The sequence below is a fragment of the Talpa occidentalis genome, unplaced genomic scaffold (assembly GCF_014898055.3).
Source record: "Talpa occidentalis isolate TD23 unplaced genomic scaffold, MPIMG_talOcc4v2.1 talOcc4.17, whole genome shotgun sequence".
In the NCBI taxonomy this organism is placed as follows: domain Eukaryota; kingdom Metazoa; phylum Chordata; class Mammalia; order Eulipotyphla; family Talpidae; genus Talpa; species Talpa occidentalis.
The window spans coordinates 50,630,630-50,655,556 of record NW_023601754.1 but is presented as its reverse complement, the minus strand read 5'-3'; the positions used below and the strand labels follow the sequence as shown (position 1 = coordinate 50,655,556).

Sequence of the window (24,927 nt, the reverse complement as noted above, 5' to 3'; positions counted from 1 at the left end):
CGACGTGCTGAGAGCGTCTGGCACCATCCCCGACGGCACAGCGGGCGAGGGCGCTCCCGGGCTGCAGCCGCGGCCTCTCCCCGGGCCCAGGTCGCCCCGGACACCCCAGTCCCGCGCCCTCGGCCGGGCACGTCGGATCCCGGCTCCCGCCCCCGCCCCGGGGCTCAGAGACGCCCCTTCGGAGCTGGGGAGGGGGAAGGGTTTCCTCGCTCACGGCGCATTTCCGCCTCCCGGGTGCAGCGGCGGCCGCTCTTCACCGAACCTGACTGAGACCCGGCCGCCGACTCCCCCGGGAAACGGGGGGCGGGGGGGGCGGCTCCTTTAGGAGGAAGCGACGCTCCGCCCCGTCGTCGGACGACGTCACCACGCAGCGCCGGGGGCTGAAGGGCGGGGACTGCGTTACCCAGGGGCCGCGGCGGCGGCCGGCCAATGAAAACGCGGGAGACGCGCCTCCGGGCCCGAGCCGGGGGCGGGGCTTCCGGGCGGACGCGGCCGGGCCGGGGCGCCGGCGCCGCTGGGTCTGGGGGCGCTGCGACGGGGGGCACGCGGGGGAGGCGTCGGCGTCCCGAACCGAGGCGGCCCCAGGCTCGGCCGGGCCGCCCCTCCCCGGCCGCAGATCCCGATGGCGGCCGCGCGCGCGGGCCCCGCGCAGGTGGGTCCGGCCCGGCCGCTCAGCCCCGACCCCCAAAGCCTCGGCCGGGGCCTCCGCAGACCCGCGCGGCCCGGCGCCCTGTCCGGACGGCGCGGCTGGCGCCCGGGGCGGCTTCTCACGCCGGCGCGCGGGGACGCGGAAGGGGGCGCCGCAGACGCGCCCAGACTCGGACCCTGCGGGAAGCCGGGGGTCGGGGTGCGAGGAGCGGGGCCCCGGCAGCTGCGCCGGCATCGCGGGGGGCGGGGGCGGGTCTGGACGGAGGGAGGACGCGCGCTCGGCCGCTGGAGCCACAGCCTGCGCAGCCCGGGGAGACCGACCTGGGGTGCGTGGGGGTGAGGAGCGCGGGGAGAGCGACGCCCGGCCCCGGAGCCGGCAGCGGCGGCGAGGCCTGCCCCTCGGGGCGAGCCCGCCCGGCTTCGGGGCAGGACCAGGGCACAGGCTCGCGGCTCTGCGCTCCGTCCTCACCGCTGGTCGCTCACGGGCCCTGCGCAGGGGCGGGAGTTGTCCGCGCGCGCCGGCCACACCCGCCGGCCCCCAGGGTTGTGCTGTCACGGAGACTTTCCTGCTACTCCCCCAGCTGTTGAGTCCAGAACCCGCGGGCGAGGATCCTGGCCCGGGCCGGGCTTTATGTGGACGCTTCCCATTGCTGGCAGCCGTTGATTAGACCGGGGCGTGGAAGTTGTCACGGGGAAGTTGCACAGAAAGCAGCAGGCGCAGGTCTCGCGAGTGAGACTGAGGTGGGGGATCTCCACAAACTAGGCCTCTGCCGTGTCTGGGAAGAGGGGAGAGCAGAGGGCAGGAGTCAGGCCCGGATGTCTTACGGTGTAGGTCTCGCTACTTCACCCTTCTCTGCAGCAGGCCAGGGAGGTTGCCGACCCCGGGGCTTAACGGCCGGCCATGTGAACATGTGTGGTGCAGGCTGGGGAGTGAGGGTGGAGACATGGAGGCCAGGGAAGAAGCTGCTTCGGTACTGCAGCTGGAGTCCTGGGCTGGCGGTATGATAGTGTAGATGGGCGCAGTCGCTGGGTCAGAGTTTTCTGATGTGAGAGAGAGAACCCCAAGGTTTGAGGCCTCATCCAATGGAAGAGTAGAAGCTCCATCAGTTGAGTGTGGGCGAAGGAGTTTGTTGCTGTGAAGAGTCTGACTTGTTCTAGAGAATATTGTATCTGTCAAGTGTGCTGCTGGACGCTCAGGACTCAGATTCCGTGGAGGGGCTTAGGGTGGAGACATCCCGGATGTGGAAGGTGGTGTTTAGGCTGGAGTTGGGTAGGAAGATTCTTCCTGTCAAGGTGACGGTGCATTTGGCGAGTCAGGAAGCTGGAGGAAGCCAACAGTGAGGGTTGAGAAGCAGAACGTGATCCGTGAGAATGGCTTGCATGTGTGCGCTCAGAGGGGCCCCGCACGCTGGCACTAGGGAGAACAGTGAGCCCGGCCCTGGATACATGGGAAACACAATCTTCGCCTTCCCAGAAAAAGGGACCACCAGGAGATGTGGGATGGGGGCTTTCTGTCCTTCCTCCTGCTGGACTCGCAGGGATGGAGAGCGCAGACGCCAGTGGCACCCAGCCCCGTTTTCCCACTGAGTTAAGGCACTGGGTGGGAAGGTATGGGGGGGGCTTGGGGGCAGGGATGGGAGCCTTGGGTCGCTCATGGACTTGACCTCTGTTGCCGCAGGGGCAGGTGACCTTCGAGGACGTGGCCGTGCACTTTTCCCGGGAGGAGTGGGGGCTCCTGGATGAGGCTCAGCGGCGCCTGTACCGGGACGTGATGCTGGAGACCTTTGCGCTCACGGCCTCGCTGGGTAAGGCCGTCACACGGGCCGTGTCCCGGACTGAGCTCTGCCCCTCCCTTCCCCTCAGGACAGCCCAGCGCCGCTACCAGCCGCGGGCACGGCCTCCCCCCAGGTCCCCGGAGTAGGTCTGAGGCACGAGCTGCGCGTGCTGCCGTCTCAGCTCCTGATGAGCCCCATTACCTGCTGCCCCAGAGGCCTCGCGGCCACATCCTGGAGTCACGTCCAGTCGTCCTCTCCCGGATGTCTGTCCAGACGCGTCCTCAGTCCTCAAGGTCTCGCCCCCTTCCTCTGCCCGACATTTCCTGACATTTCCACCTGTCCACGTGGTCGCTGCCTGCTGGGCCCTCTGGGTTATTCTTGCGAGACCCGACTCAACACTTAGCGTTCCCCTCTCAGGAGGGGTCCCGCTGGAGCCTGTCTTTTCCTTAGGGTACAGGTCACCTGTGTCCTGTGGAGCTGCCCCATCGGCACTGAGCAGCAAGCCCTGGGTATCTGATTGGGTGGACATGACTCCAGAGGTGACCAGAGAGCCTCAGGGTGGGTGTGGCCCTGGCCAGTGGGAGGTGGGGAAGGGTGCGCTGTCAGGACTGGGGTGAAGCCAGCCCATGCCTCAAAGCCCTCTGGCCTTTTCCTCCAAGGCCACGGGCCACATTCATTTCTTTACTTTCCCACTTACGCAACTTGTGTTTTATGTTCTGCTCTTTGGCCTCTGGCTGTTCCCCACTTCTGCCTCCACTTCTCACCTGTTCTTCTCCACTGCTCCTCCTGCAGTACCCCAACACTGGTCTGTACTCAGCCTGTCGTGAGAGGCGCACATATCCCAGGTTGTCGTTGACTATTCAGTTGTAACCACTCAGGTACGTCCTCTGCACAGCTGTCACCTGTCCCCACAAACCAAGGCCTGGCTGAAATCTGTGGATGGCTTCAGTGGCGCCCCAGCTGTTTTCCTGGGCTGTTGAGTACATGTGTGTCTTCTCCCAGTCAAGGCCTTCTTCAGTCTGTAACCTTTAGAGGCCAACTGCTGTGTAGCAGCCTTTACAGAACTTGAACTCAGGAATTTTGTCACAACCGGAGACCTATGACCGTGATCTTAGTTCATTAAGACACATTTGTAATGAAAAGCTCCCTCCCACCATTATCAGTCTGTGTCTCACGACAGTTCTCTGCTCTTAGGTTGTCGGCGTGGGGTGGAGGACAAGGAAGTACCTCTTGAGCAGAGCATTTCTCTAGTGACATCTAGGGTCAGAAGTCCCAAGACAGGCTCTTCTACCCAGAATGCCCGTCCCTGTGAGACACGTGAGCCAGTCCTGAAGGACAGTTTGCACCAGGAAACATGCTCTGGGCAGAAACCATACCTGTGTGTTGTAGGGGATCACCCTGACCTCCAGCAGCAGCACAGTGGAGAGAAACCCTTCAACGGGGATGAGGGCAGAGACTTTCTCGTGCACAGCTGTCCTGGCCAACCAGCAGAGAGGCCTTTTGTCACAGCGGAGGGGTGCAAGGACATCCTGACTACCTCAGGCATTTTTCAGCACCACGCTCCTCGCAGTCAGTGGCCCCCACACGGTAACACCAGATGCGCAGAGCCCGGTCACGGTGGACAAAGGCAGTACGCGTGCAGTGAATGTGGAAAAGCCTTCAGCCGCAAAGACTCACTTGTTCAGCACCAGAGGGTCCACACTGGAGAAAGACCTTACGAGTGCAGTGAATGTGGGAAAACCTTCAGCCGCAAACCCATCCTTGCTCAGCACCAGAGAATCCATACTGGAGAAATGCCGTATGAGTGTGGCATATGTGGGAAGGTTTTTAATCACAGCTCCAACCTTATTGTACACCAGAGAGTCCACACTGGAGCGAGACCGTACAAGTGCAGTGAGTGTGGGAAAGCCTACAGCCACAAATCTACTCTTGTTCAGCACGAGAGTGTCCACACTGGAGAGAGGCCGTATGAGTGCAGTGAGTGCGGGAAGTACTTTGGTCACAAGTATAGACTCATCAAACACTGGAGCGTTCACACTGGGGCCAGGCCTTATGAGTGCATTGCGTGTGGGAAGTTTTTTAGCCAAAGTTCTGACCTTATTGCACACCAGAGAGTTCACAATGGTGAAAAGCCCTACGTGTGCAGCGAGTGCGGAAAAGCATTTAGCCACAAGCATGTACTTGTTCAGCACCACAGAATTCACACTGGAGAAAGGCCGTATCAGTGCAGCGAGTGTGGAAAGGCCTTCAGACAAAGGGCTTCCCTCATCCGACATTGGAAAGTTCACACTGAAGAAAGGTCTTAGCATAGCGTAGCGGGGATGTCCCATCCCCCGTGTGAGCATCATGACTGACACCTGAGAAAAGCCTCCCTGAGTACCCATCAGCCCTGAGGTGAATCTCATACATTGGAACACCCACTCCGGGGAGGCTCCCCTGACTGCAGCCCTGTGGCGAGCTTTCTGGAGCTGTGTTGCACTTTGGAACCTGCCCGATACCCTTGACAGAATCATCACAGCTGGTGTCTGCAGGAAGCCACCCACCCACCTCCACAATGTCAGCACCCCATGCTGTCCCAGTCACCCCAACCTGCTTGATAGGCCCCCGGCTCGGCTCTTTCCCTCCCTAGGAGTTATTGGCCGGAGCCCAGATTCTCCATCCCTCCTTACCAGCCGCTCACCCGCCCTCTGGTTTAAGCACGAACAGGACCCCGGTTAGGCCAGGAGGAGGCAAGTGCCGTGCGGCTGCACACCTGAGGACAAGGCTCCATCTGTCAGGGACTTGACTGGTCTCACGTCCTAGTGATTTTTCCATTCTCCGAGTCCCCAAACTCAGGAATGGGCTGCCCGTGTCCTGGTTTTGCAAACATGCCTTAGTGTTTACACTACCTTTATTCTTTAGAATTCTCTTTATTCTGTCAGCTTGAGAACCGAATGGGTCTCTGGTAGCATGAAAGGATGAACAGCTGCCGCGAGGACTCCAACTGTGGTGATTGTGGCAGTAGGATGGCGAGCAAACAACAACTCTCCTTCTAGTTTCAGCCTCACTTGCATTGCGACTCAAAGCTTCCTAGGAAAGACTCCCACTCTCTTGGGCCTGCTCCCGTGACCTGTGTGCCAAGATGACACATGTGGCTGAGGGCACCCTGAGCAGGGGGCATTTGTTGCGACTCCCTGGTCTCCATCTCCCCCAGCCCTTTTGAAGAGAATTTGATCCCTCCTAGCACCTGCCAACATCTTTGAAATTATCCAGTGGGCAGATGTCACTGAGCCCTACAAGGGCCATGTAGAAATCATGATTGGTGAGGAGATACTAGCAGGGAGTTCAGAGACGGCAACAAACTGCAGGAACGTGACTCCAAAAGGCCCATCCACAAGTGTTTCCATCACGACAGCTTTGGGGTGGCGTTTACAGACGTTCTCAGGACTCCCACGTGTGTGTCTCTGGCTATGGTTATTGTCAGAGTGGTTAGTCTATACATTTTTCTGCAGTAAATTTTCTATCACTCACAAACACACACACACACACACACACAGAGTTTACACCTTGCTAAGTTCTAAGTTCCAGCACATTTGTACCCAGGAAACCACTTGATTTGCTGTCACTGGATGCATTTGCTCTTCCTAGAATTCCGTTCTCTGTACAGAACAGTTAGTATGTGCTCTGCCGTATCTGACTTCAAGTCTACATAATTTGTGATTCGCCAATGTGCTTGTTTCAGAGCTTAACTCCTTTTCCTCTGTACTTCTGTGGCAAGTATTCTGTCTCCGAGAAAACAGCTGCAAAGCCAGTGGTCTAGTGGAGAACACAGGAACAAGCCCACACTGTTACTACCGGGACCTGCAGCAGCCGTGCCCTCACTTCCCGCCTGCCAGGCTCGCGCAGGGGGACAGGGCGGGCCCCACAGCAGTGGCTACTAGCAGCTACGGACACTGCTGACCCTGGTCACTGTTCCTTTTCTGTCCCTTTTTAGTCTTTCAATGATGAATCACAGTGGCTGATTTTTTTTTTTTTTTTTTGTGGGACCTTCCCCGGCGGCCGGGGAATGAACCGGTGCTGCAGAGGCTGCGGGCAGCCTCACAGGCCAGCGCTCAACCGCTGCGCCACCAGGGGAGGCCCTCACGGTGGCTGATTTTGAAAAGTTAGAACAACCTTACACTTCCAACGTGGTCAAATATTTCTAGTTTTTTTATTTTCTGGAAGATTTTATGAAGACTTGGTTTTTGCTCTTTATTTTTTTGGTGTCTGGACCTGGAGTTTATTTTCCGGGAAGGTTTCTAACTATGAGTTTACTTTCCATGCAGGATCAGGGCAACAGAACACCCCCCACCCCCATGGGCTTTGGAGTTGGCTTTCATGGAGTTCAGTCAAATTTTTTCAAACTATCATTTTGGTATCTGTACAATCTGTAGCGATGCTACCTCTTTTATTCCTGATACTGGAAATATCTATATATCTCTTCTTAATTTAGGATCAATTTTAATTGATCATGAAGCACTTGGTTTTCCTGATCTTTCCTTTTTTTTAAACTATTGCCCCCCTGCTTTTATTTTTATTCCCCCCCCCGACCCCCGCTTTTAATAGAAAAAAATGACTTCACTTCTTGTGCTGCTTTTTAACAGAGACTGAAATCCTTCTTTGGAAGTCTTTTTGCCTATAACATAGGTGTTTGGTACTAATTCATTCTATACTACTGCTTTAGTTGCCTCCCGCAAAACTTGCTATTTTAATTAACTTTATTTTCCAGTTTAATTTCTTCTCTGACACCTGGCTCTTCCTTTAAAAGCGAGTCATTTCAAATACTTGGGATGTTCCTTATCTTTCTGTTAATTAGTTTTTAATTCCATTAGAGTCACAGCACATGTCCTTTGGCTTGAACTACTTACATTGACTTCTCTGTGGCCCAGAATATGGGCTCTCTTGTGGTTCACGTTAAACTGAAGTGAATTGACAATGGACTACTGTTGGGTGGAGGTGTCTACAAATGTCAGCCTAGGTTAAGATCCTTCCTAACGTCTTCTGACTCCTTCTGATTTGGGGGATGTGGTTCTCTGGGTGTAAAACTGGATTTGCCTCTTTATCTGTGTAGTGCTATCAGTTTTTGTTTTGTGTATTTAGAACCGGTTTGTTAGATGAATAAACATTTCCTATTTATCTGTCCACTCGCTGAGGAGACCTCTTTAGCACTAAGAAACGACCCTGTTTACATAGTAATATTTTTGCTCTACAGTCTACTTTGTCTATCCTGTTAACACAGTGTGATTCCGACTGAACGTGGAAAATACTTGCATTTCTATAGACATTCTTGGTTTTTCTTCTGTTACATGGTTAAGTTCTATGGAAACAATATAATCTTTTGGGGTCTTCATTCTAAAGATTTTCAGACAGAGTTACTGCAGCACTCACTTTAAGGCCAATTTCCCTCCCACTGCTGAGACACAACTGTGTTCTCTGATACTTGAAGGTTTCCCAGTTAAGCTGGTCAGAACAGGCACTTCAGTTTCCATATTATCCTCGGAAATTGTTCTGTCTAGTCCCTTTGGATGTGTCCGTACCCGTCCTCTGGGGGTTCCTACACGGGTATGTAGGTGACTACTCAGCCAGACGACTGTTTCTCTGAAGTTTGCTCTGCTCTGTACTATAAGGACGTGCCGCCTTGCGCTGTGTCCTTAACTCAGGGTGGCTCTGGCTTCTGCCCCGCATCACTATCCTTGCCATAGGGCCCGAGAATGTCCTGTGTCACAGTTTGGGACAGTCGTGTGGCTCTCTGCTGTCTGCCCTCTCTGTTGCTTCCTGTACTTTGCTTCCTGTTCACTGTCATGGTCCGTTGCATATACTTTAATTTTTCTCAAGAAAATCTGTGGATCACCTGCCCCCAAATACATTAGTACATTAGTAAAACTGATCAAGCCTCCTCTTGAGAAAGGAGAAAAAAACAATAGACGTTGCATATATTACAAATGTGAGTAACAAAATAAGGCTGAACTCCAGATATCTTGACAGCATATAATGGGTAATATGTCATTAATTTTAAACAACTTTCCCTCAATATGTAAGGTTTGCAGGGCAAAGATTCAGACATCATCAGCACGTGTAATGTTAGCTTAAATTTTTTAATATCTTCCCTATATCAGGTTAAAGAAATGAATTGACCGCAACTCTCTGAGCCCAACTGCCCCAAGTTAGCCTCAGCCTCCACATCTTTAAGGATTGTGTCTGAATGCTTCCCCCCAACAAACAGGGATGTCCCCCCAACAAACAGTCCTTTTTGCAAAGGACTTAAAAAACCCAAATAAAACAGTAATTTGGGACTTAGAATATTTGTTAAAAAGGTATTTTATAATCTTAACAATGTCTACGTAAGATTGGGCTGAAAGTCTGTGCCAGTGGCATAAAAAAGGAAATAAATGACGTAAAAATTGACAGATGGTACTTTTCTATTTAGAAAGCCCTTAGTTCCTACCTGAGAAGCCACAGGTCTAATGAGTTAGATTAGCCAAGGTCCAGGATGAAATCTTGGGAAAATGAAAAATCACACCACTAATGACAGCATCAAAATATGAAATATTCAGGAGTCCAGTTAACAAATTACATTCAAGGACTATAAAGCAAGTTTGTAAAACATCACAGACTTTTCCTGAGTGACGCCAAGACTTGAAGTTTAATTTGCTTTCCCCTGGCTATTTCTGAGGTCACACAGTTGTTAAGTTACCAGTGGTTTCTTTCTTTTTTTTTTTTTAAGATTTATTTATACATACAAGAACTGGGGTACAGGCCAGAGATGGGGGTGGTGAGAGGATTCACTAGAGACAGAGTGGGGAGCAGAACAGGTGGATCAATGAAATACACTGTTGAGGGGAGCAGCGAGGAGACAGGAAAGGTCTGCTGTGCCTCGTGGGTCACCTCCCTGGCTGAGGATTGAACTCGTGCTGCAGTGGCTACAGGTGGCTTCACAGTACTGCATCTTAATCCCTTATGCCACCAGGGAGGCCCCACCGGTGGTTTCTTTGTGATGGAAATTTACAAATTGATTCTAAAATACATAGGAGAATTCAAAGGACCTAAAATACCCAAACAAATTTTGCAAAGAACAAACTTGAAGGATTTTATCTGATTTTAATAGTCCCTGTAGAGCTACTGATGAAAAGCATAATAATGCTGAAAGGGTAGACAATGCAAATAGAAACCAGAACAGACTCGAAAACACATCAATTTCACTAAAATCACAGAGGTATGTCAAGACTGAAAGGATATTTGCAACAAACTGCTCTAAAATTGACATCTACATAAAATAGTAACAGACTTAAAACATCCGGGAGAGTTTTACTAATTAACTTGAAATGGATTATAAATGTGAATGAAATAAAAAAAAAATAACATCTTTTAGGAATAACATGTACACTCTGTGCATTAAACAAACACCTTTTTGCAAAGGACTTAAAAAACCCAAATAAAACAGTAATTTGGGACTTAGTCAGAATTTAGAATATTTGTTAAAAAGGTATTTTATAAAGCCAAGAAAGTAAGCAGCAACCTGGTGAGAAATGTCTGCACCACAGATATAAGAAGTAACTACTATCCAAGACTTAGAAACAACCCTTACAATGGTAAGCATAATGCAACAAAAAAATCTGAATACACATTTCATCTTAACAGTTCATATTTCAAAAACTGACCCAGGCCCTCCCTAGTGTACAGGGGGATAGGGTCTCAGCACTATCACCAGCCTCTGCAGCACGAGTTCCATCCCTGGCCAGGGAGCTACCCACAGGGCACAGCAGACCTCGCCTGTCTCCCCGCTGCTCTCCTCAGCAGTGGATTCCAGTGCATCTGCCTGTTCTGCTCCCCACTATGTCTCTGGGAATTTTCTCACCTCCCCACCTCTGGCCTGCACCCCAGTTCTTATATGCATAAATAAATCTTTGGGGGCCTCCCCGGTGGCGCAGCATTTGAGCGCTGGGTTGCGAAGCTGCCCGCAGCCTCTGCAGCACCGGTTCGATCCCCAGCTGCTCCCCGGCCACCTGAGGAGGGTCCCACATGGCGCGCAGACCTCTCCTGCCGCCCGCTGCTCCCCTCAGCAGTGTACTTCGGTCCTTCTGCCTGCTCTGCTCCCCGCTCTGGCTCTGGTGAATTCTCTCACCCTCCCGCGCTTCTGACTGTACCCAGTGCATGTATAAATAAATAAATAAATCTTTAAAAAAAAAAAAAAAAAAAAACAGGTTTTCTTTAAAAAAAAAAAAAAAAATAAATCTTTGGGGGAAAAAAAAAGCTAAACATTCATCTACGTCCTTGGTAAGGCAGATGTTAGACACGAAACACACTCACGGGAAGAGCTGCATGCATGTGTTCCTCCTAAGAAGACTTAAGAAAAGCCCCATGATGGGAAGTGGACAGAAGAGGACGACTGCAGGGAACGAGCCCCTTCATCCAGAGTCCTCCCCAGGAGCACCTCAAACGCCAGCACCTAGAAGGACGTGCTGCATGCACAGGAACTCCCACCACAGTCCAGCGACTCACCCCAGTCTCCAGCAGTCACCCAGCAGCCACCTCGCACGCCAACAACTTCTGCACAGAAATCCTGCTGCCACACACCCAGCCACCGCGTGTCCACTATGCAGGGGATTCTCCTCATCACGGGAAATCAGAACGGCCATTCCAGCAATTGCACATGGAACTCCAAATGCTCACCAGCCACAGAGCCCTGCTGCATGAACTCGTTCCAGCTTAACTCAGTCTTAGGACAATCCGTCTCCTGGGGCAGGCCTGAGAGGACTTGGCATCTAAGAAGGGGGTCCCTGGAAGGGTCAAGTAGGGGCCTGCACCCGTTGCCAGGAGGTACCAGTCCGGGAGGGAGAGAGTGCGTCAGAGTCCACTTCTGATACCTGTGTCACCCTGAACATTCTGGAGGAAGTTTAAAAGGGGAAGTGTGGTTAGTTGGGATCGAAGAATTGCAACTTGGGGTACACATATCCATGCAGAAAGCCCAGAATGTGCCCTCAGGAAGGATACAGTTGTTTGACGGGAGGAAAAAAGATGAGGTTGGTGTCCAAAGAGGTGATCAGTGTTAACAGGCTTGAGCCAACATAACTGCCTCTGGGTTCTCCACCCCCAGGTCTGAAAGGAGCAGATGGGGTCTAGCCTCGCGCACTGAGCGTCCATCCCGAGATGCTCATCAGCTCTCAATGTCCCTCCAAGAGCCACCTGCCTGACAGTTTCTCAAAACAACTGCTTTTGACCCACTTCAAAGGTTTCAACTCAGATGACGCAGCTGATGCAGTTCCTCCTCTCTGGCTCCCTGCTCCATTTCACAACCGCCTCACAGATGTCAACTTCTCACAAATGCCATCTTTTCCACTCTGACAGCGTGGCTATTATCTAATTTTTGTGCTGACAGAACTCAAAAATGTCTAAAAACAACAGTAGATTTTGCTCTAAATTATCTGGAGTGATCATTTATTAAAGGAGTAAAAACATCCTTTTAAAGATATTCATGTGTCTCTCAGAATTTTTCCGTCAGGCAGTCACAGGAAAACAAGCACGCAGTACCAGCTAGGCGACAGGGAGGCAGACATACTTGAGTAGTAACAGAAAACGGTAACATGCTCACTTCTGATGGAGGAGACAGCGTGGTCCCCGTAGGAGCAGAAATGGCCTCCTTATTGTCTCGGGTCAGCCGTCTAGTTCCTGTCACTGCTGTGGAGTCCGGTCCCGTTAATGACTGTGCAACGGACAAAGGATGAAATGAGACGGCGCTACTGCGGAAGTTACGATGGTAATCGAAGGAAGACTGACTGCAGGGAATTTCACAAGCAATCATTCAAAATGATGCATCATCAGGCAACGACCAATCATCAGAAAACATGACTGGGACGCGTGTCATTTCTTTCACATAAACCAATGACGTCCCAGCCCGTATTTCCCCTTACGTTACTAAGCATGTACCCCGTGACCTAGAAACTATTAGCTGTAAGTCTGGCATCTTATGCTTGAGGAAAGCAGCCAGAAGTCTACAGCGTGGGGCCCAGGTACATCAAATTCTAGAAAACGCAAAGTAATTGATGAAGACACACGCCGGAGGTTTGGCAGGAAGGCAAGGTGGGTGCGGCGGGGAGGGAAGGAAAAGGGGTAAGGGAAACGAGGGGGACATGTGCTGGTGAGCACAGACTGGGCGATGCCGTCACCCTGGAGTCACACGGCACAACGCGTCCCGTCGCACGCTGTAAGCAGGAGGCTTCATGCAGGTCAAGAACTCGGCCCCGCTGGGAGGAAAGACGTGGCGCGTGAAAGCCGGAGATGCTTCTCCAGGGACAGCGAGTCACGCACACAGCTGTCCGGACTCCCAAGAGCCAACAAACCGGCAGACGGAGAGACGGGCAGCGTCGTTAGTCCTTAGCAAAATGCCAGTAAAAGCAATGCCGTGACACCTCAAGCCCCTTGGGAGAGTGTTCACAGCAGTGGAAGCAGAGCCTGAAGGAACTTCGCGCAGTCACGCTCCTGCCGGTGTCCATCACGCCGCGAGAGCTGGACGCCGCGAGAGCTGGACACAGCGAGAGCTGGACACAGTGAGAGGTAGACGCCGTGAGCGCCCAGCGCTGGAGGAAGGGCGCGGCCCGAGGGCGCGCTGCTCACCCATGCAGGCTGCTCACCCATCTGACCCGAGCGCCGACATGCGCGCAGCTGGACCACGTCAGAGCGGGGGAAAGCGAGCAGGCAGGTGCGCGCTCTGGTTTTCTTACATGAGGTGCCCAGGGGGGTCACGTTCCTAGACGGAACGCAGAACGGTGGTGGGCAGGGCATGAGGGAGTGAACAGTTCAATGGGCAGTTTCAGTTCTGGGAGGTGAAGACTCCGGGTCTCTGTGCAAACAGCGAGCCCGCGCGTGACTACCCAGGTGCGGTCAGCACGGGCAGCCCCGCGTGGCGCACGCGCAGCCGGGACGCACACACAAGGCCGCACCGCGCGCCCTGCCCGCACGGAATCAGGGCAGACTTTTCTCAGCGGCGGCGCCCCCTTTCCAGTACTCCTTGCTGTGGACCTCCCGGTGACGGAGGAGGTGGGAGTGCTGGCTGAAGCCTCTCCCACAGCTGACACACTTGTACGGCTTCTCCCCGGTGTGAACCCTCCGATGCTTGATGAGGCTGGAGTTGTACCTGAAGAGCTTCCCGCACCCGTAAGGCCGCTCCCCGGTGTGCACTCTCTGGTGAATGCCGAGCGTGCAGCTGTCCGTGAAGCGCTTCCCGCACTCGCTGCACGCGTACGTCTTCTCCCTGGTGTGGACAGTCTGATGCCGAAGGAGGCGGGCGTTCTGGCTGAAGAGCCGCCCGCAGGCGCCGCACCGATAAGGCCTCTGTCCCGTGTGATTCCTCCGGTGTCTGATGTAATTGGAGTTGTGCCTAAAGAATTTCCCGCATTCGCCGCACTCGTAGGGCCTCGCCCCGGTGTGCGCCCTGCGGTGCCTCTCCAGGGTGGAGCTGTACCGAAAGAACGTCCCACAGGCGCTGCACTCAAAGCGCCTGCCCCTCGTGTGGACCCTCTGGTGGACGACGAGCATCGCGCTGTCTGTGAAGCACTTCCCACACGCGCTGCACGCGTAAGGCCTTTCTCCAGCGTGGGCTCTCTGGCCTCTTGAGGGTGAAGCTGTACCGAAAGAACTTTCCACATTCGCTGCACTTAAACGGCTTTTCTCCCGTATGGACTCTCTGGTGACGGAGCAGCGTAGAGCTGTCCTTAACGCATTTTCCACACTGGCTGCATTCGTAGGGCGCGGGCCTGGCGCGGAGCTTCGGGTGCTCGGCGAGGCCCGACCTTTGAGTCACCGGTCCTCGGCGTTTGAGGGGATCGAGAGGCCTCGCGGCAGTGTGGACGCGCTGGTGCTGACTCCAGCCGACCCGGGTGACGAAGGCCTTCCCGCTCGTGCCGTGCTCGCGAGGCCTCGCCCCGGTGTGGACGTTCTGATGCTCAGCAAGCGCACGCTCCTGGCCGGCAGCCTTCCCACTCACACGGCGCCCGCAGTCACTCTGTCCCCCCGCAGCTGGGCCCCTGGCCCGTGTCCCCACGGGGCCGCCCTTTCCCGTCAGGGTTCGGGTGCTGGGGAGGCCCGGACTGGGCTGGGAAGTCTTCCCCCGGCTCCCTGCACGTCAAGGCCGCCTCTCCCATGCGAACACCACACGAGGTCACAAACGAGGGCCGCTGGTCATCCCTCCCGGGTGGCTCTTTCCTACTCCGCTCCTTCTGGCCCCGGGAAGGGCTCGTCGCCCGTGCGCACACCTCCCGCTCAAGGCGGGTTCCATCCTGCTCGGCCAGGTGCAGGATGTCTTTCAGCAGCGGCCCACACATGTCGCAGGCCTGCGTGCACAGACCTGGCCTCGGAGACTGGGTCTGCAACACGCCGCCTTCGTCTGAAAGTGCCACCTGATCTTGGGCTCGCTGCCAGCGACCTGCAGAGGAGAAACGCCGGTGGACATAGCCCCACACAAGCGGGAGCCAACTCACCCGCCAGTGAGTCCCGAGGTTGCTGACAGCAGTGGAGGGAAGGCCTGGCGTGCAGAGCTGGGCCTGGCGGCGGAGCCCGGACACAGGGGAGGACGCGCGGACGGGTACGGGAGGAGGAACACCAGGGAAGAAGAGGTGGACAGAGGCGCAGACTGGCGTCAAGGGGAGGTGGGCGCAGGAGCCGAGTGTGGTGCGCGCTCGGCTGTGGCCTCTCCCCCTTCCCAGCTGCCTCGCACCAGCCCACCCCTGCATGTCCTGCCGAACGCATCTCCGCCAGCCGCCTGGGGCAAACCTCACCTGTCCCTAAGGCTCTTGGGGCCATTTCTCTGATGTGTGGGGAGACAAGACTTGGTGAATGAGACAGCGAGAGGCCAGTTCTGGGGGAGCGAGAGAAAGGGAGGGAGGGGCGAGCGTGTGCCCAGAGGGACCAGGCCGGGACACCTTAACCCAAGACTGCAAATGCCCAGAGGAGGCACTGGTGGGAGCCACCTGGTGCTTGCCATAGCGTGGCCGGCTGCTGCCTGAAATTACTGGCACAGGCAGACTCCAAACTGTGTCAGCAAGAGGAGGGGGAACCAGGGAACAGAGGGAGCATTGGGACTGGGCGGCCAACAGGGGACAGCCAGGCCTGTGGAGTGTCAGGCCAGCTTCAGGACGGTGGGGTGGGGTCACTGGGGAGAACGGCGCGTTACACACAGCCAGCCCTGGCGCCAGCACAGCCACGCCAGGAGCCAGGAACCTGCTCTTCCGGCAGGTAGGACAGAGCAGCCTCCGGGAAGGGGGAAACAGCCGAAGCGGGGCGGGGGTGAGGGTGAAGGCCTTACTTACGTACGGAGGACAGGAGTGTGATGTTCTCCAGCATCACGTGGCCGTACAGGAGTCTCTGAGCCTCATCCAGGAGCTCCCACTCCTCCTGGGAGAAGTACACGGCTACGTCCTCGAGGTCCACGCGGCCCTGCAAGGTAGGAACTGTCCAGTCACGAGGAGTTACTTTCTGATGTTTGGTTAAATTTGTATTTACCGGGCCTCCCTGGTGGCACAGCGGTTGAGCGCTGGGTTGCGAAGCTGCCCGCGGCCTCGGCGGCGCCGGTTCGATCCCCGGCTGCTCCCCGGCCACCGGAGGAGGGTCCCACATGGCGCGCAGACCTCTCGTGCCGCCCGCTGCTCCCCTCAGCAGTGTACTTCAGGCCCTCTGCCTGTTCTGCTCCCCGCTCTGGCTCTGGTGAATTCTCTCACCCTCCCGCGCTTCTGACTGTACCCAGTGCATGTATAAACAAAAAACAAACAAACAAATAAAAAATAAATAAAAACATGCCTCTATTTAAAAAAAAAAAAAAATTTGTATTTACCTATTTGCATCGTAGTTGCAAAGTCAGCTGCCAGCCCTGACGCCCTCCCCTCACATTCCCCACTAGGCCGCCCCCACATCAGCTGCAGATCCCAGGTGACAGAACAGAGATCTGCAGTCCCTGCGCACCCAGCCCGGCCTCGCCACCCACCACCTAGAGGCCAGAACAGCCGGCGGCACGTCTCTTCACCGCTGTTGTGCGTGGAAGCAGCACCATGGGACCTGGATGCGAGTTCAGGAACCTTGGTCTGGAAATCACAGGGTCCGGCGACCACCGGAGGGGGAGGGGGAGGTGATGCGTCTAAAGACAACGGGAGTCCCTTACCGGGATGGCAAATGCTCTGAGGGCTTAACTGAGGTGGCGCCCTGGGAACCCCTGTGCTGACCAGGGCTGGGTCACAAGCTCTGCTGCTCCCCAGGACAGCGGATCCTGTGGGGAGAGGGAGGCCCTGAGGAAGGGGAACCGCGGCAAGGCCACAGGCTGAGCGTCCACACCCTCGGCCCTGTCCTGGAGCAAAGGGACCTCAACTGGGGGCCCATGTGAGCTCTGTGACCTCAGGGCTGCCTCTCACCAGCTGTGAGGCTTCCTGTAAGTCGGACACAAGAGCAGCTTAACCCGTGGCGACTGACACTGGTGTCACACCGACACGGTCACACTACAGATCAGCAACCCCGGCCGCGGGGTTGTTTTTTTCGGTGCAGATGAAGTGACAGGGTTTTGAAATGAGTTTGAGACTTAAAAAGAAGGGAACGTGAGGCCATTATGTCTACGTGATTTCCATCATAAGGAAACGCTCAGAAATAAACTCCAGTTCCTACCAATTGTTTAGCGTTTACAGACACTTCACCTGTTCAGCGTCTCCTTTTCTGAGTGTGCAACCACCTCCCCCCTCGACGCGACCACTGATCAGCCAGGATTTAAGTCAATAACGGGTTCGTGTCTTGCGGGAGGGGCGCTGCCAGGTCCTCCAGGCTAGCAGCTCACTCGCGCTGACGGTATTTGCACCCCCGAGCGCCCAGCGGGTCACCCCTTCGGCTCGGAGGGCGGCGGCAGGAGCAGGCTGTGACCGGGGACCCCAGTTCCCACAGCCCCACGAGCCTCCCGCCCGCACAGGGAGTGGCCGAAATGTCAGTACCGCGAGAAGCGCCCCCAAACCCTCGGCCCTCGGGCTCCCCAGGAGGCCCCACGAGCGTCCTGCAGACACAGCAGAGCGCGCGGGCGGAGGGCGGCTCCCGTCCCGTCGGGGAAGCCCGGCCCCGCCCCCAGCACCCGCTCTCCACGCAGGGGCCCGCGGAGGCCACCCCGAGACTCCCCCAGGTGACCCCGGCCCACGCCAGCCGCGTCCACACCCGCCCCCGCGCCCTCCCGGCCGCTCCGCCGGGGACAGCGCCAGCGCCACCGGCCAGACGCGCGCCCCCCGACGCCTCCGACCCCCAGCCCCGGCCGCGGGCTCCCGCCCACCTCGCGCCCCGGCTCAGGTTCCACCGGAGTCGCCCTCACGGCGCGGGGACATGGGAACGCCCCTCCCGGAGCTCCGCGCCCGCGGCGTCGACGGTGCCGACGGGCCCGGAGCCGCCGGAAGTCCCGCCCCCGCCGCGCGTCAGCCAATCGCCTGCCGGCTGAGCGCGCGCTCGGCGCAGCCGCGGGCCACGCCCCTCCCGCCGCCGCGGCGGCGCCATGGAAACGGCGTCCCGGCCCCGCCCCCGCCCCGCCTCCCGGGCTGCCTGGGGCGCGAGGACGCGGCGCCGGGAGGGGAGGCGCCGCCGGCCGAGGCGGACGCCAGGCCCGCGGCGCAGACCCTCGTGGCGGGCGAGCCCACGCCCGGCGCCCACGGGCTCTTCCGGCGCCGCGGGGCCCTGGGGGCGTCCCGCCCCGCCGCCGGGTCGGGGCTCCCGAGGCCCAGAGGCCGCCTGGCCCGACGGGGCGCCCGCGCGGGGCTTCTGCTGCCCCGTGGGCGGGGTGGGGGTCACCTCACAGCGCGGGCGGCGGGCCGCCCCGGCCCCGCAGCCCTCACCCCGAGGAATTGCGCGCTTCAGCCTCGCGCCCCGCGCCCGGAGTCCCCGCTCCAGGAGGCCTCTCCCTCGCGCCCGGACGGCTCCCTCCACCAGGCCTGCCGCGGCGGGACAGCTCCGGGGCGGCGGGGACCAAAGAGGCGCGGTCCGCCACCGCCCAACACGGGGGAGCCCACAGAAGCGCGGGGCGCGCAGCAAAGGGCTCTCCTGGCGCTTCTCGGCCGTGTCCACGGGGAACCTCCAGCTGCGTCAGCCCCTGAGCAGGTTCCCCACCGCGGGGGTGGGGGGCAGCTTCGATCTCCGCCCGTGCCCCCCCCCCAGTTCCTTAAAACCCTCTCCCCACACGTACTACTTCTCTGGAGACCCTAACTCACCACAGAAAACTTAGAAACGGTCAATATATGTGTATTGCTACACACACAGAAAAAACTCGACTGGTTAGAGAAATGCCCTAAGGACTTTCGTGACACAGGGACCTAAAGACCAGACTAGGACGGGCCTTCCCCGGGGCCAAGGCAGTTGAGTAGCGCGCTGTGCAGTTGTCTGCAGCCTCTGCTGCGTGGGCTTGATCCCCGCCACTGAGGAGAATCCCACGTGGCGCAGCAGACCTCGCCTGTCTCCCTGCTGCTCCCCTCAGCAGTGGATTTTAATCCGTCTGCCTGTTCTGCTCCCCGCTCTGTCTCTGGTGGATCCTCTCATTCCCCGCACACCTAGCCTGTACCCCAGCTCTTGTATAAATAAATTTTTTTTTTTAAGAGGCATGTTTTTTATTTATTTATTTGTTTGTTCTGTTTATACAAGCACTGGGTACAGTCAGAAGCGCGGGAGGGTGAGAGAATTCACCAGAGCCAGAGCAGGGAGCAGAACAGGCAGACTGATGAAATACACTGCTGAGGGGAGCAGTGAGCAAGGCAGGAGAGGTCTGCCGCGCCACGTGGGACCCTCGCGGGTCGCTGGGGATCGAACTGGCGCTGCAGAGGCTGTGGACAGCTTCGCAGCCCAGCGCTCAACCTCTGTGCCACGGAGGAGGCCCTAAATAAATAAATCTTTAAAGAAGGCAAGGACATGCTGACGAATGCTTCAGAGTGGGTGAAACAACAGGAAATTATGTTAACTGCAACAAGTCAATCACAAAGACATATTATCTACATGTTAGACATATAAATAAGTGCAGAAAATATGTGTGATACGTACATACACACAGACATGTACCATATGCAGAACAGCCACATTCACAGAGAGAGATGGGATGGTAACGTGGCTGCTAGGGGTGGCAAGGGTGGCAAGGCAAGGTATAATGGTAGTTTCAGCTGTGCAAGATGAAAAGATTAGTAGCACACTCAAAATTTTTAGTACTAAACTGTGCTGTTAAATCAGAAAGGGCAAGCTCTGTCCCATGGACTTCGCCACAATAAAAAATGTAAAACAAAAATGTGCAGCACAGTAGTTCCCAGGCTACACCAGAGCACTCCTGTGGCTGAGGTCTTCCCCACGCGCGGGATGCTCTCTGGCCGAACACCCGCCCGCACCCACTGCTCTCCTTCGTGTCATCTCTGACGTTGTGACGGGGCTGGGGGTGACACGTACTGTTCCCGCATTCACCGTACTCGGAAGGTCCTACTCCGACGTGAACCCAGAACTCCCCAGCGCAGCAAGTTCAGAGCGGCAGCCGCAGGATCTACCGCATTCTCTGCACTCACGCGGTCTTTGCCAGGGTGACTGCCCTGCGAATTGAGGCCGAGGGGGTGTCTAAAGAGCTGCCCACACCCATCGCCCTCACAGGCCTGTCTTTACGGTGGACGTTTTGGTGATGAACAAGGTGGGACTTGCGAATGAAGGCCTTGCCACAGGTGCTGCACTCGTAAGGCCTCTCGCCGGTGTGGATCTTCTGATGCTCAACAAGTATGTGTTTGTGGCTAAAGGCCTTCCCGCAGTCGCTGCACTCATAAGGCCTCTCTCCAGTGTGATTTCTCCAGTGTTTGATGAGGTTGGAGTTGTACCGAAAGAATTTCCCACATTCGCTGCACTCGTAAGGCCTCTCTCCAGTGTGAACTCTCTGATGCCTGATGAGTCTGCAGTGATACCTAAAGGCCTTCCCACATTCACTGCACTCGTAAGGCCTTTCTCCAGCGTGATTCTGCCAGTGCTTCATGAGCATGGCCTTGTACCTAAAAAATTCCCCACATAAACTGCACTCGTAAGGCCTCTCTCCAGTGTGAACCCTCTGATGCCTGACGAGCGTAGAGGTGTATCTAAAGAGCTTCCCACACTCCCTGCACTCATAAGGTCTCTCTCCAGTGTGGACGCGCTGATGTTTCACGAGAGTGGAGTTGTAGCGAAAGCATTTCCCACACTCGCTGCACCCGTAAGGCCTGTCTGCGGAGTGCACGCGCTGGTGTCTGATGAACGTGGAGCTGTACCTGAACAACTTGCCGCATTCCTCGCACTGGTAAGGCCTCTCTCCAGTGTGAACTCTCTCGTGTCTTCTCAGTCTGTAGTGGTACCTGAAGAATTTGCCACATTCTCCGCACTCAAGGGGCCTTTCTCCACCGTGAAGTCTCTGATGTTTCCTGAAGTTGGCGCTGTACTTAAATAACTCCCCACAGTCCCCGCACTCGTAGGGGCTCAGTCTGGTATGAACCCTCTGGTGACTCACGAGTGTGGATTTGTACCCAAACAATTTCCCACATTCGCTGCACTTAAAAGGCCTCTCTCCAGTGTGGATTTTCTGGTGCTGAACCAGGTGGAACTTTCTACCGAAGGCCATCCCACACGCGCTGCACTCATGAGGTCGGACGCCACCGCGGATTTTCTGATGTTCCACACACGCGCGTTTCCGGCCGAAGGCTTTCCCACGCTCGCTGCGCTTACAATCGCTCCGTCCCAGCTGAAAAGCCTCGCCAGGCACGGTGTCCCCGCGAGCAGCCGGGGACTGCAGAAGGCCCGAGCTGGCGGGAAAGCCCTTCCCAGCTTCAGTGCGTGTGGCGGCGCGCTCCGCCACGCACACTCTGCTGCCCTTCACCGCCAACGGCCTGCCCTCGGCACTGCGGGCAAGCGTGGCCCCAACCCGCCCCTTCCGGTGCTGGTGCAGCGCCGCCCCGGTGACGGATCGCGCTGCATCGGGGTGTGTTCCATCCTGCTCAGAAAGGGGCAAAGTATCTTTGAAGAGCGGGCCAGACGTCTCGCAGGGCTGGGCCTTGTGGGCAGCCACGTCTGGCGCTGGTGTCCTGCCCTGTGACACGCCCACACAATCACCTCCGTCAGAAGGTGCTTCCTCCTTCCTGGCTCCGTGCCCACAACCTGTAAGCAAATAAACACTGCTGAAGCGTAAGTGGGCGCTGGAGGCAGAGACAGCCCCATCGCACAGGTGTGACGGAAGCGCATTCGGAGCAAGTGCAAGGGACTGCCCACAGGCCGGGGCCCAGGCCCACTGAGAGGAAGGCCCGGGTGCAGAGCTGGACTGGGCAAGCTCTCCCAGTGGGAGTCCCAGCGCGGCAGAGGACTGCAGGAGAGTCTGTCCCGGCCCATTCGGGCTGCTGGACCGGAACGCCAGACTGGGTGGTTTACGAACCACAGACATTGATTTCCCGCGGGTCTGGAGGCTGGGATTCCGAGATCCGGCTGGCAGCAGGGCTGGGTGAGGGCCCTCTTCCGGGGGAGAGCCTTCCCACTGTGCTCACATAACAGATGGGGTTGGGGGGCCCTCCGGGGTCATTTTACAAGCGCACTCATCCCATTGGTGCAGATGCCATCGTCAAGGCCTGCCCCACCGGCGGGGGGGCCCTCACACTGTCTTGGGCAGGAAGCTCTCAGCATGTGCGCACTAGGGGCACACAAGCACTCAGCCCTGGCAGGCTGTGCGGTGGGAGAGGCACCTCCCTGCAAGCGGCTGCCGACAAGGCCACGGCTGCCGGTGGCCGGTGAGCAGCGCCAGGAGGCTGTGTGCACACGCGGCTGCGGCAGATGCGCTAGGGTGGCTGTAGCACCAGTTGGGAGTGGGACAGTGAGGAAAGGGGGCAGCGAAAACAAGACAGCTGAGGGGCGGGGCCCGCAGGTGCCACCGGAGTGTGCAGTGGAGAAGGTGTGGCTCCTGGCGCCAGCACCCCACAGGAGGACACAAAACAAGGCCCCACGACCCTGCCTCCGCATGGACTCTCAGTGTCTCCTGCAGCGGCAGGACCGCCCCATCGTCCATGGTGGGCATGTGAATGGCACCCGAGAAGACTGGTCCATGGTGAAAGGCAGGCGCCAGGCGTGGCCAACACAGGCCCGGGAGTCATGGCATCCGAGGCCGTGGAAGGGCACGGAGTGCACAGCAGACGCACCAGAGACCAACGGGGTCCTTCAGACCAGCGCCCCGGGGAGCCAAAATTCCCGACACAAGCAGGTCCTGGGACAGGAGAGCAGGGCCAAGGCCTGGGCACTGAGCACCAGGCCACTGGACAGAGCCACCCAGCAAGGGCGGCCAGCTGCCAGCACACAATGCTCTTGACACCAGAGCGCTCTGCTGAGGGCCGCAGGGCAGCGGATGGGGCTGCTTGGGACGGGAGCAGTGTCCACAGCCAGCCCTGTGGCCAGGACTGTGCCAAGAGCTAGGAAGGAAGTGGGGAGGCAGACAGGGCAGAGCTGCCCCACGGAGAGGGGAAACAGCCCAGGCCAGGCGCGGGGTGAGGGCCTCACCGAGGGAGGACAGCAGCGCCAGGTTCTCCGCCATCACGTCGCGGTATAGCAGTCTCTGCGCGGCGTCCAGGAGCCCCCACTCCTCCCGGGAGAAGTGCACAGCCACGTCCTCAAAGGCCACAGGGCCCTGCGAAACAGAGACACTGCAGGCTACAGCAGCCCTTGCTCAGGGTTTTGTGGGCTCTGAGTCACGAGCCCCATTCTTTCCAGGGGAGGGGGAGATGACTCCAGGGAGTCATGGCTACATCTGTTCGCACCCCCTCGGTGTCTGGCACACACCCTGAGTCAGCTCGGATCTAATTCCATGGTCATGAGCTCCCAGCCCAGAGCAGCCCAGGTCAGTCCAAGCATGGGGAGACCTGCCCTGGGGGTGCAGGTCACACAGCTCAGCACCCTCCCCGCACTCCGCTCAGAGAGGCCGAGGAAGGCTCAGCACCGCTTCCCTTCGCCTGCACTCCTGCCTCCTCTCAACCGTGGTGCTGACCAAGTGGCCCCGGGCCACACGGGGAGCCCCACCACTAACCCTCAACCACCCTTCAGGGGAGCCTCGGGCTCCCTGACCCCCTGCCCGGTACCCACCCCCCCACCCCCAGTCCAGCAGCTGCCCAGAGCCGGAGCCTCCTCGCCTCATTCCAAGCCCTACACTGAGCTCACCGCCCAGCCCTCACCCCCAGGTCTAGCAACTTCCCCCACGGGTTCCACTGTCTGTAGCGATCCCCCCACTGTCTGTCAACCACACCCCTGGCATGCTGCTGCTTTGCCTGTTTCCGGGAGGCCCCCCCAGGCCACCACACAGGTGCCCATCGGACACCAGGCCTCAGGGTGTCCAGTTGTTTGTCCTCCAAGGGCACGGCCACACGGCCCAGAGGCGCTGGCTCCAAACCCGGCCGCCCTCCTGCCCCAGCCCACACGCCAGCGTCCAGCCTGAACCCGCCCCTGATCTCCATGCCATGTCCAAGTGCCCCCCTGGGGCAGCTGGAGCATCTGGAGCATCTGACCCACTCGCCAAAGCTGAGCCCACAGATCCCACCTGGAGTCCCCACACCGTCAGCTCCCCCAACTTTAGCAGGAAGCATCCGTCCCTCCTGACAAGGCCAGAGCCAGGGGTCACCTCAACTCCTTGCGCCCCACCTCCGTGTCTCCCTCTCCCCCGTCACAGACCGGGCGGCCCCACCTCAGAAAGCGTCTCCACCAGTCTCCACAGCCGCCAGCCCAGCGCTCCGCACACAGCTGGCCCGCCTTGGGGACAGGTCCCCCCCTTCGCCCGCACCCCAGCCTGCTCTCCCCGCGCCAGTCACGAGGGACGACGAAGCCCGGGTCACAGCACCTACTCCGAGCGCCAGGCCTGCTCACCGCCTGCCTCCGGGCTGGAGGCCGAGGACCTGGGCTGCCCGCTGGGCCTGATACTCCGCGCCCCACGCCCCGCACGGCGCCCGAATCCCCCGGGGGCAGAGAACCGCATGTCCCCGCACAGCTCGCGAGGCCCCGCCGCCCAGCCCCTGACGCCCCGCACCCTGCGGCCGGGCCGCCCCTCACCGCACCCACGGGTCACCAGAAACGGGCCCTTTCCCAGCGGCCGTGGCGAGTCCGGGGTCCTGCGCGCGGCGCACGGGCGGCTGACCCGGGTGAGGACGCCAGGGCAGACGCGGCGTCTCAGGCTGAGGCCCGCGGGGCGAGTCCCGGCGCCGGACGGGCGCCCCCTCCCGACGCCCTGACGCCCCCCGACGCCCGCCCCGGCCTCCCGCCCACAGCGCCGCCCCGAGCGCCGCCGGAGACGCGCACCCACCTGCGGCGGCTTCATGGCGGGTCGAGGGCGCCGCCGGCCGCTGCGGACCCTCCGCCCGGCGCCCCCGGGGCGCCCGGAGCCCCGCGAGGGGAACCAGCCGGGGAAGGACGTCGCGAGCGGCCGGAAGGGGCGCCGGAAGTCCCGCCCCCCCGGCGCGCACACGCCCCCCTGCCGAGGTCTCATTGG

The 24,927-nt window shown here is 58.2% G+C and overlaps 4 protein-coding genes across 4 annotated transcripts; 1 reads left to right on the top strand and 3 right to left on the bottom strand.

Annotated features, from left to right (window-relative positions):
- The first annotated feature begins 608 nt into the window (after positions 1-608).
- Positions 609-10,445, top strand: ZNF772 (zinc finger protein 772). Its single transcript, XM_037517248.2, has 3 exons — positions 609-652; positions 2,327-2,453; positions 3,618-10,445. Exons 1-3 carry the CDS (start codon positions 623-625, stop codon positions 4,727-4,729), a joined length of 1,269 nt encoding a protein of 422 aa, XP_037373145.1. The 5' UTR covers positions 609-622; the 3' UTR covers positions 4,730-10,445.
- Positions 10,446-12,100: 1,655 nt separating this feature from the next.
- Positions 12,101-14,093, bottom strand: LOC119249780 (zinc finger protein 17-like). Its single transcript, XM_037517256.2, has one exon. The coding sequence runs from the start codon at positions 13,971-13,973 to the stop codon at positions 13,401-13,403; it is 573 nt and encodes a 190-aa protein (XP_037373153.1). The 5' UTR covers positions 13,974-14,093; the 3' UTR covers positions 12,101-13,400.
- Positions 14,094-14,394: 301 nt separating this feature from the next.
- Positions 14,395-19,873, bottom strand: LOC119248760 (zinc finger protein 548-like). The gene is made up of 4 exons (XM_037515634.1): positions 19,863-19,873; positions 17,725-17,875; positions 15,743-15,869; positions 14,395-14,859 (listed from the first exon to the last, which is right to left on the bottom strand). Exons 1-4 carry the CDS (start codon positions 19,871-19,873, stop codon positions 14,435-14,437), a joined length of 714 nt encoding a protein of 237 aa, XP_037371531.1. The 3' UTR covers positions 14,395-14,434.
- Positions 18,484-24,780, bottom strand: LOC119249770 (zinc finger protein 548-like). Its single transcript, XM_037517246.2, has 3 exons — positions 24,742-24,780; positions 22,956-23,082; positions 18,484-21,575 (listed from the first exon to the last, which is right to left on the bottom strand). The coding sequence occupies exons 1-3, from the start codon at positions 24,754-24,756 to the stop codon at positions 19,972-19,974; spliced, it is 1,746 nt and encodes a 581-aa protein (XP_037373143.1). The 5' UTR covers positions 24,757-24,780; the 3' UTR covers positions 18,484-19,971.
- Between the last annotated feature and the right edge of the window lie 147 nt (positions 24,781-24,927).

Bases quoted from the DNA above. Each gene is read 5' to 3' on its own strand.
- ZNF772 (XM_037517248.2), top strand. From the start codon at position 623: ATGGCGGCCGCGCGCGCGGGCCCCGCGCAG. The intron at 653-2,326 runs GTGGGTCCGGCC...CTGTTGCCGCAG, and splicing joins CGCGCGCGGGCCCCGCGCAG to GGGCAGGTGACCTTCGAGGA. The intron at 2,454-3,617 runs GTAAGGCCGTCA...CTCTGCTCTTAG, and splicing joins TGCGCTCACGGCCTCGCTGG to GTTGTCGGCGTGGGGTGGAG.
- LOC119249780 (XM_037517256.2), bottom strand. From the start codon at position 13,973: ATGCTCGTCGTCCACCAGAGGGTCCACACGAGGGGCAGGCGCTTTGAG.
- LOC119248760 (XM_037515634.1), bottom strand. The intron at 15,870-17,724 runs GTGGGCGGGAGC...CCTACCTTGCAG, and splicing joins AACCTGAGCCGGGGCGCGAG to GGCCGCGTGGACCTCGAGGA. The intron at 14,860-15,742 runs GTAAGTAAGGCC...TCTCCTCTGCAG, and splicing joins CACACTCCTGTCCTCCGTAC to GTCGCTGGCAGCGAGCCCAA.
- LOC119249770 (XM_037517246.2), bottom strand. The intron at 21,576-22,955 runs GTGAGGCCCTCA...ATTTGCTTACAG, and splicing joins GGCGCTGCTGTCCTCCCTCG to GTTGTGGGCACGGAGCCAGG.